Source organism: Petaurus breviceps, unplaced genomic scaffold (assembly GCF_028583685.1).
Source record: "Petaurus breviceps papuanus isolate PSGF00001 unplaced genomic scaffold, PetGlider_PUasm1.0 688, whole genome shotgun sequence".
Taxonomy (NCBI): Eukaryota; Metazoa; Chordata; class Mammalia; order Diprotodontia; family Petauridae; genus Petaurus; species Petaurus breviceps.
In genome coordinates this window covers 12,235,636-12,246,013 of record NW_027186457.1, presented here as the reverse complement: position 1 = coordinate 12,246,013, position 10,378 = coordinate 12,235,636, and the positions used below count along the sequence as shown (strand labels likewise).

The 10,378-nt window shown below is 41.5% G+C and overlaps 1 protein-coding gene across 2 annotated transcripts in view; it reads left to right on the top strand.

Annotated features, from left to right (window-relative positions):
- SLC16A14 (solute carrier family 16 member 14) overlaps positions 1 to 10,378 on the top strand; it is a 55,342-nt gene that overhangs the window by 17,506 nt on the left and 27,458 nt on the right. For both annotated transcript variants that reach the window (XM_069104630.1, XM_069104629.1), the window contains exons 2-3: positions 931 to 1,204; positions 8,605 to 8,748. In XM_069104630.1, coding sequence (XP_068960731.1) covers positions 946 to 1,204; positions 8,605 to 8,748 — 403 coding nt within the window. In that variant the 5' untranslated portion in view covers positions 931 to 945. The remainder of the gene's footprint in view (positions 1 to 930; positions 1,205 to 8,604; positions 8,749 to 10,378) is intronic.

Genomic DNA, 10,378 nt, shown 5'->3' with positions numbered 1-10,378 from the left:
AGTGGACCTGCAAGTGAGAGGGGTACATGCTTTTACCTTTAAAGGGTAGGGCTGCCATTGTCAGGGCTGACCAGACGGGAGGGGCCTCAGTGCATAGACAAAGGTCAGAGCTGACCAAGAGGAGCATGTGAGTAGATGGTTTAGATAAGATTTGGGCCAGGTCGAAGGAGACAAAAGGCAAGGATAAAGGAGGGTGTGGGCCAGGCCCCCCCCCCCAAGAAATGAAGAGATTAAGTAAGAACAAAGGGGTCACAGGGTGTTGCCTAGGTGGAGTGTGGGATAGGGAGAAGGGGCAGATCTCAAGGGTGGGAAAGGACAAATTGCAGTTACAATTGAACAGACTGGTTTTACAAGTTGGTTTCACAAATTGATCTAGACCCCAGGTACCCCATCATAAACCACTTTACATATATTCTCTTACTTAATCCTCCCAAGAACTCTGTGAGGTAAGTACTGTCATTATAGTCACTTAACAGATCAAGAAACCGAGGCTCAGAAAGGCTAAATGATTTCCCCAGGATCACGCAATGTCTGAGTCAGGATTTGAATCTAGACCTTTATGCCTCAAAGCTCAGGGACCTATCTGTTATTGGACCATCCACTCTCCCCTACTTCTTTCGTTGTTGTTGTTTGCCCTTCGTTTTCGAAGAGGACCGTGACATCAGGGAGGTGATGCCACAACATGCAAGTGAATTGGATTTAAGTGAGGCGGGGCTGTGCAGTCACCAGCCTCACTTTCTCCTCCCGAGCCATCTGGGTCCAGTGTCTCTTCCCCTCCCAGACTTACTTTCCAAGATCATCCTAAAGGACACGACTTTCTGGCAAGATGGCAACCCTTTAATGGCGATGGAGAGGGAGAGAGGATGAGGGGGAAATTAAAACATTTTTCTTTGTCATGATTAGTGAAATGATTTGTTGTATATTTTTCAGAATACTGTAGAAAAAATGTACACCAGTCATGAAGATATTGGGTATGATTTTGAAGACGGACCAAGAGAAAAGAAGACCCAGCAACCTAACGCCAACATTGATGGCGGATGGGCTTGGATGATTGTCCTTTCCTCCTTTGTGGTGCATATACTCATTATGGGGTCCCAGATGGCCCTAGGTGTGCTGAACATGGAGTGGCTTGAAGAATTTCATCAGAGTCGAGGCTTGACTGCCTGGGTTAGCTCCCTCAGCATGGGAATCACGCTCATTGTGGGTATGTCTGTCAGGGGCCTGAAAACACTAGATATGTAGACATGACGTGGATATTCTCCTTTTCCCCTTACTCGCTTCCTGATCCCATTTAGGATGTTCCTGGCAAAGATACTCGAATGTTTTGCCATTTCCTTCTCCAGTCCATTTTATAGATGAAGAAACTGAGACAACAGGGTTAAGTGACTTTCCCAGGGTCACAGAGCTAGTAAGTGTCTGAAATCAGATGAGTTTTCCTGACTCCAGGCTTGGCATTGCACCCAGTTGTGTCTAATTACCAGAGGATTTAGAGAGAAGGCAAGGATCGAAAGTAGTCTCTGTATGTATACACATAGTATACAAAATACATACCAGTCATATACCAACTGACTTCTGATCCATTTACCTGTTTTCCCATCTGGTTGAGGCCTTTGATGTAGTTTCATCAAAAACAATAGTTATGAGGTGATGGTAAGACCCATATCAGCTGAGCCATACACTATTTCTTGTTTTTTTTTTTTATTTTTTTCCACATCCTTTGTCTCATTTCACAGGTGAGTCCTTCAGGGATCACTGTCCTTATTTTACAGATGGAGTAACTGAGACTAAAAAGGTTCAGTGACTTGGTCATTCTCACCAAGTAAGTGTGTGTCAGAGGGAGTATTTGAGTCTTGAGGACTTGGGTCTTCCCGCCTCCAGTCTCCAAGATGCTTCCCTATGAATGTGTGAATGCATTTATTAAACAGTAGGGAAAGCACTGTACTGAGCCCTGGGGATACAAATAGAAAAACAACAATAGTCCCTACTCTCAGAAAGCTCACATTCTAATTGGTAGAAATAACAGATAAAAGACAGTTCAGCTGCAGGGTAGACCTGGCAGGCTGATGACCAAGGTAGATCCAGTCAGATGGTTGGGGAGGGGGATGCAAGGAAGAGAACATGGAGATCATGGAGAGAGGTAAGGATGGAGGACCTTTACCATTATAATTAACAGTAAAGCTTGCTGGTCCTCTCTTTCCCAGAAAAGAGTAGTCAATAACTTCAAAAGCAAGGAATAGTCAAACAACCCAGACTAGGTCTCAACAACCCCAGGACCAAAGGAAAGGCAAAGAGACAGGGTACCCTGGATGGTGGCCCATATTCCTGAAATCTGTCCAGCCTGGATAGACCCTAAACATATTGTTGTTATTTTTTTTTTCAATTCCATATATGAAAAACACAAATTTTGAAAGCTTAATTTGTAAAATGTTTATAAGAAGCACTAAACTTAAATTATGTCTATTCCAAAGAAGATATTTTTACTTTCCCAGTTATTTCTGTAATGGCAATTGGATAAGCTCTGAGACTTTATCCAGCTCAAAATCTTATGATTCTATGAAGTTAATTTAATTACCTTCAATAATATGCTCATTTTATCTAGATGTTAGCACAACATTTTTCATAGGTCTAGAGCTAGAAGTCCATAGAAATCATACTGTCTAACCCCATCATTTTACAGATCAGGAAGTGGAGGCCCAGGGAAGTTGGAACTTATATTGAGGTGGTTTAGTGGACCTAGAGTCAGGAAGCTTAAACTCAGTCTCAGACACTTCTTTGCTGTGTGACCCTGGGCAAGCCACATAACCTCTGTCTGCCTCAGTTTCCTCATCATTAAAATGGGGATGATATTACCTTCCTCATAGGATTGTCATGAGGATGAGAATATGGGTAAAATTCTTTGCAAACCTTAAAGTGCTATCAGAACCATAATTTGAACCTGACAATAGTAATCTGACACCCAAGCCAGAATTGGTTGCATCATATGGTGATTTGGTGCCCCCCGTTTGGGCACCAAAAACAACAGTGTCAGAGCCAGTTGAAGTCATGGCCTTTTCATGAAATAAAAAGAAAAAACAACCATGGGTAGGTGGGGCTGGGATTCTGCTTATTTGCCAATTGATTTAAAGAGCCTCCTAAGTCTTTTCCAACCATCTGATCCTGTGAGTAAGTCACAGATAGGAAGTTATTCCTAAAGCATTTTGCCCAACAGAGTCAAAGTAAAGAATAATTTTATTTCCTAGGTCACAGATTTAGTGACCAGATGGATTTTGGAGGTTCTTTAGGTCAACCACCCTCATCACGCAGTTGAGGACCACAAGAACCAGAGAAATTCAGTGTATGCCTCAGGTCATACAACTAGCAAGCTTAGTAGCAGATCTCGAATTTGAATTCAGGTTCCAGTTATCTTAGAGCCAGCACCCCTCCTCCTGCACCAGACAACACATGCATTCTGCTGCTCTCAGCTCTGGTAGGCAGCTTTCACCTGACTCCTGTCCATTCAAAACCAGGCTCCTCCTGCCACAGCGGAAAAGAATGAAGTTTGGCATCAGTGTCTTGCAGCAAATCCCGGGTCATCATTGGCCTGATTTTGTCCTCACACTAAATTCTGGGAAGTCAATCTTAACATTGAAAACCATGTTGAGAACTTTTCCATTTTATGGCTGGTGGAACACCAAGCTCTCCCTGCCTAATTTTGGCAAGTCTGTGTTTGTGCCCTCAGAAAGAGAATGAGACCAAGGAAAGGCCACTCATTCATCACTTCCTCATTCAGCCTGTGTTCCTTTATCAGGCAGATTAAGCAGGGAGCAAGCTAGGCCCCATGCTTGGACAAAGTGTTTTACTTATTTTTATCCTCACAACAACCCTGGGAGGTAGGTGCTATTATGATGCCCATTCTTATCGAAGAGGAAATGGAGGCAAACAGGGTTAAGTGACTTGCCCAGGGCCACACATCTAGTAAGAATCTGAGTCTGGATTTGAACTCAGGTCTTCCTGCCTCTAGGCCCAGAGCTCTATCCACTGTGGCACCTAGCAAGAAAGAGTTTAGAGGTCATCTAGTGAAGTCCAAGTCTTTCCTTTTACAGGTGAGGAAACTGAGGCCTGGACAGGTTAAAAGACTTGCCTTAGGTCATATAGGTAATGAATGTCAGGGTTAGAATTTGAACCCAGCTCCATCAGCTTCCCAGGCAGTGTTCTTTCCCCTGTATTATAGAACCTCCCTTAAATCTTCTTGGCTTGATGTGTGAACAAGATGACTCTTGAAATAATCACTGCCACTCCTTCCATATCCCACTGCCACTCCTTCCATATCCCAGGTCATTCTTGGGTAAATAGAGCCATTGGTCTCAGCTAGCTGGTCGTGCATCAAGCATTGCTTCTAGTGAAAACGGAAGATATTTTTTTTTTTTTTAAGCAATCGGGGTTAAGTAACTTGCTCAAGGTTACACGGCCAGTTATTTCTGGGTGTGGTGGGATTCGATCTCCAGGTCGTCCCAACACTGGAGCCGGTGCTCTTACTTGCTGAGCCACCTGGCCATCCCTAAGCAATTGGGGTTAAGTAACTTGCTCAAGGTTACACGGTCAGGTGTTTCTGGGTGGGTGCTAAGTGTCTGTGCCCGGGATTCGATCTCCAGGTCTTCTCAACACTGGAGCCGGTGCTCTTACTTGCTGTGCTACCTGGCCGCCCCGAATATGCTTCTCTAACAATTTCTTTTTTTTTTTATTTTTTTTTTATTATTATCTTTTTAAAGCAATTGGGGTTAAGTAACTTGCTCAAGGTTACACGGCCAGTGATTTCTGGGTGTGGTGCTGAGTATCTGAGCCTGGGATTCGATCCAGGTCATCCCAACACTGGAGCCAGTGCTCTTACTCGCTGTGCTACCTGGCCGCCCCTGAAAACGGAAGATATTTTAAAAGAGAATAAGGGGAAAATGCTTCCAAATCCCCTTGTGGATAAGGTTGATTTACAGGTGGAGGGGACCTTCAAGGTCATCTAGGTTCTCAATGACATTTTGTTGTTGTTTAGTCATTTTCAGACATGTCCTTCATGACCTCTTTTTGGGGGTTTTCTTGGCAGAGATATAAGAGTGTTTCACCATTTTCTTCTCCATCTCATTTTACAGATGAGGAAATTGAGGCAAATAGGATTAAGTGACTTGATTAGGGTCACACAGCTAGTATCTGAGGCCAGATTTGAATTCAGGTCTTTCTGACTCCAGGCCCTGCATTCAATCGTACCATCTTGCTACTCCTCCCCTGCCCCCCAGATTAAATTATTGGCTTACTAACAATGACTGCCTTTGTATCCTACATTCAGTCCAAGTTTTTTTTGTTTTTTTTTTGACATGATATTCCTTGAATCCCAGAATTTACCATTTGTCTTACTGGGCATTAAATTCAAAGGATCCTTTTTTAATGTAACATTTTAAAAAACGGACTGTCCATGGGAAGCATTTGCTTATGAGCAGTTTCTGGAGCATAGGGAATATAATCAGAGCATTGAAAGCGGCTTTTTCAATTCTAAAAAGGCCTATTAATAGCACACTGTCAAGCGTGAGTTTTCCCCCACACCTTTACCCACTCATTAGAGCTTCATTCACATAGAAGAGTGATTATGGTCTAGATTCATTAAAATCATTGTGAAAGATAATAGAAGAAATGCCTTTAACCTTTATTTTACAATTCCTTTTAGATTTAGCATCTTTTGCCTGTAACAGCTCTTATCAGAAACCAAGAGTGTCCCAGGATGTACTGGTGATGTGGTCATTACCCATCTTCATGACCATCTTGATTTTAAAATGTTTATCTACTGCCAGATTGTCTCTGAGATAACAGGGTGAAGAAGTGCAATCATTGATTAATTCTTCATTGTCACTGTGTTTGAGAGTCAGGCTTCTTATGCATTAATGCATTACTATCAAAGATAGCCATCAGCAAGATGAGGCTGCATCTATCACATGAGGGAGTAGAGAAAAGCTCTTAGCACAGTGGCTGGCACATGGTAAATAGTGTGCAAATGTCGCTGTTATCATTATATTTCTAAGCAGATCTGTGTAGATTAATGCTTACACTACACTTTCCCTCTGCCCCAGTTCCCACCATAGAATTCAGGCTGCTGGGCTTCTTAAGAGAAGTTTTAATGGAATATTGGGTTAGGCAACTCTTATAAGAGTCCTAGGACAGTTCTCAAAAGATGAGGCTATTGTTTGTAATAGGGCAACTAGGTGGCACTGCAATGCATAGAGTGTAGGGTCAGGAATAAGGGAGACTCATCTTCCTGAGTTCAAATCCAGCCTCAGACAATTCCTAACTGTGTGACCCCAGGCAAGTCACTTAACCCTATTTGTGTCAGTTTCCTCATCTGTAAAATGAGCTGGAGAAGGAAATGGCAAACCACTTCAGTATCTCTGCCAAGAAAACCCTAAATGGGGCCACAAAGACTTAAACCACTGAACAACACAAACTGTCATCCCAACAAACAATACACATGACCTCATGTTTTGCTTGATGCCTGAGCCTATAAGGCAACAAACCTCTGGATGGCCATTCAGTATTCACTCACTTTCATCTGAGAAATATAGACAAAGGGGTAATCAGAAGAGTACATTTGTTGCATTAAGTAGTAATAATAAACTAATATTTATTTATTTTTGGTTTTTTGGAGGGCAACTAGGGTTAAGCGACTTGCCCAAAGTCACACAGCTAGTAACTGTGTCAAGTGTCTGGGGCTGGATTTGAACTCAAGTCCTCCTGACTCTAGGGGCGGTGCTCTACTCACTTCACCACCTAGCCACCCCATAAACTAATATTTATAAAGAAACACAGTGGATGGAGCCCTGGACCTGGAGTCAGGAATACCCAAGTTCAAATACAACCTCAGCCAGTGGTATGATCCTGGGCAAGTCATCTAACCATTGCCTATCTCAGCATATGGGATAATAACTCTGCCTCCCAGGGTAAAAATCAAATGAGTTAATATTTGTAAAGTGCTTTGTAAACCTTGAAGTACTGTAAATTATATCTATCACTATGTAAGTTTATATTTATCATATATATTTGATCTGACCCATTATTAGATATATTATAGATAATCTCTGATTATGTATAATATATCTATATATTACCTCTATTATTAGATACATATAATAATAGCTATCATATATAATCAATATAATAGATTATATATGATAGCTATTATTATATGTATTATATAATATACCTATTATTATTATTATTATTATACACCATGCCTGTTATAGGATATATTCTATATTATACCTATTATATTTAATATATTATGCCTATTAGTGTATGTAATATTACATCTATTATTATATGACATGCACCATACCTATTATTAGATATATTATATCTATTATTACATATCATATTATATATTATATCTATTATTATGTAGCCCTTTAAGGTTTACAAAGTGCTTTTCAAATATTAATTCATTTGATTCTCAAAACAGGAGGTGGGTGCTATCATTATCCCCCTTTTACAGATAGGGAAACTAAGGCAGGCAGCATCACACAGCTCATTAGTGTCCTAGGCAGGATTCTAACCCAGGTCTGTCAGACTCTAGGTCCACCACTCTAGCCACTAGTCCACGTTTCCTTGTTGTACTACTTTTAGAAAAAAGGATAAATCAGCATATTTAACTCACAGGATCATAGACACGGACAGGGATGGAATAGACCTTAGGCTGAGCTCATTTGGTTCAACCCCAGCTCTTTTTACAGATGGGGATACTGAAACCCAGAGGTGTTAAGTGACTTGCCCAAAGTAATAGATGGATAACCAGGATTGGAACATATAGTCTCCAGCTTTGAATCTAGAGTTTTCCACTGAACTTTACCATGTCTAATCTACTTAAGTCAGGTAGGAAAAACCCAGAAAACTATACATTTCTTGACCAATAACATATCAGGTGTGACTTTCAGACAGATTACTGGGAGTGAGCTGGTTTGAGTTAATTTGCTAGACTAGGTTTGTCTGGTTTTTTTAATATTATACAGAATTACCAGCTTGGCAGGGTCCTTAGAGACCAGCTAGCCCAACTATTACATGAACTAAACCTCCTGTGCAATATAACTGCAAACGGTCACGCAGTCTTTGCTTGAAGACTTCCAGTGAAGGGTTTCCTATTAATAAGTAGCCTTTATATATCACTTTAAGGTTTATTAAGTACTTTACATATATGATCTCATTTATCTCATGATTGCATAAGAACTCTAGGAGATAGGTGTTATCATTATCCCCAGTTCACAGATGGGGAAACTGAGGTTGTAACTTGCCCAGGTCCTACAGCTAGTAAATGTCTAAGGCAGAATTTGAACTCAGGTTTTTCTCTATCCCTATTTGCACCTTTCAAGGCAGCCTGTTCCATTCTAATTATTTGAAAGTTCTTAACATCCAATCTAAATTTTCGTATTTCCAACTTTTACCCCAGTTTTAAAAAACCTTCCAAGTTCCATAATAATGGCTATTATGTTTTAAGGCTATTTAAGGCTGTTTGTGTTTAGCTGCATTCAGGTAAGGCTTTCTTAGGGAGGAATGGCCATGCAGTTGGAATGGTTAATTCTTTCTCATGTTCCTTGACAGGACCTTTCATTGGCTTGTTCATTAACACGTGTGGCTGCCGCAAGACTGCAATAATTGGAGGGATTCTGAATGCCCTGGGCTGGGTGCTGAGTGCCTACGCCACCAACGTGCATTATCTCTTTATCACATTTGGAGTGGCGGCTGGTAAGCGCTGAGCATGCTGGGAAATCCATCTTCACTGTTTTCATCGTTCCTTTTAGCAAAGGGGTTTATTGTGGAGGAGAGAACACCCGTCTAAACCATCTTACTCCTTGTTCTCCTGGCTTTTGTATAAGCAGGAAATGCAGTGAGTGTGACAGGCAGGGGAGAGAGGCTGCGTTCTCTTTACTTGGCACATGGGCAACACTCCCGGGAAGGAAGGCTGCAGTGGGAGCTTGGTGATGACTGCTCCTGTCAGGCCTTCCATGTAAGAGATGGATTGTCTCAAAGTATGTTTCCATTGCTTCTGCTCCTTCAGAAAATCCCTTGGCCCAATCAGCCTCCTCCATGAGGCCTTCCCTGATTTTCTCAGCAGTACTCGTGCCCTTCCCAATTACCTTAACGTTTATTCTGCATTACTTACTTTTAATACATTCATATATATGCATATTGTCTTCCTCTAAACTCTGAGCTTCTTGAGGGCAGGAACAGTTTCATTTACGTCTTTGCATCTCCAACACATGCTAAAAATGTATAGTCATGGCACATAGTAGGCACTTGATAAATATTTATTCATTAGTTCATAGGTATTTAATAGATGCTCATTGAATCATTGATTATCCACATTTTAGAGGAGAACTAACCCCGGTTACAAAAGAACCACACAATAAATCATTTCTTCGGCATGCAGATATAATGCCTTAGGCCTGGAAAGGCCCTCAGAGGCCCTTCATTTTCAGATCACAAAACTGAACTGACTTGCCCAGGATCACAGAGTTAGTAAATAACGGGGATGGAATTTGAACCTCGGGCTCCCAAACCAAGGCTTTTCCCACTGTACCAAACTGTACCACTGTTTGAAAGAGGAGTTTGTTGGGAAGGCTCAGTGTGAATAGAGCATCGGCCCTGGAGTCAGGAGGACCTGAGTTCAAATCTGGCCTTGGACACAGAACACTTACTAGCTGTGTGACCTTGGGCAAGTCACTTAACCCCAATTGCCCAGCCTTCCCCCCTCTGAAAAAAATGTAATTGGAGAATGTTTAATGAAATAAATAAAAATACAATACAACATAGATGATGCTAATTTGTGGTTTAAAAAAAAGAAAGAAGAGCTTGTTCAAGAGCGGGCAGTTGGTTTAAATGAAACATATTAAGGAAGTTTTTCATTTGATTTCTGTAGCATGACCCAAAGCATAGCAATTTTTCTCCCTACGGTCATGTTCAAGTTAGTGAGATGTCAGTAAAATATATGCATATGTGTGTGTGCATATGTGTGTGGGTGTGTCAGTGTATGTGCATGTGTGTATGGGTGTGTCAGTGTGTGTGTGTGTGTGTATGTGTGTCAGTGTGTGTCTGTAGAGAGAGGCGCCTCAAGAAGCCCATTCTGAGGCAGAATGTTTACTCAGTAGTGTGGAAGTTCAAAGCGGTTTCCGGGAGACCCATGTCTACTGTGTGGTTCTACAGCTCTGGCCCCCCTCAATTTCCTTGGGCAAAAGGCAGCTTCCTGTATCACATTCAGTTGTGACCACATTACGGTGTACATTTAGCCTCTGAGCATGAGCTGCAGAATTTAAATGGTAACATCTCTGAAAGTACATCTTTGCTGTTGGAAATATTTCAGTGGCCGTTCTCCTTG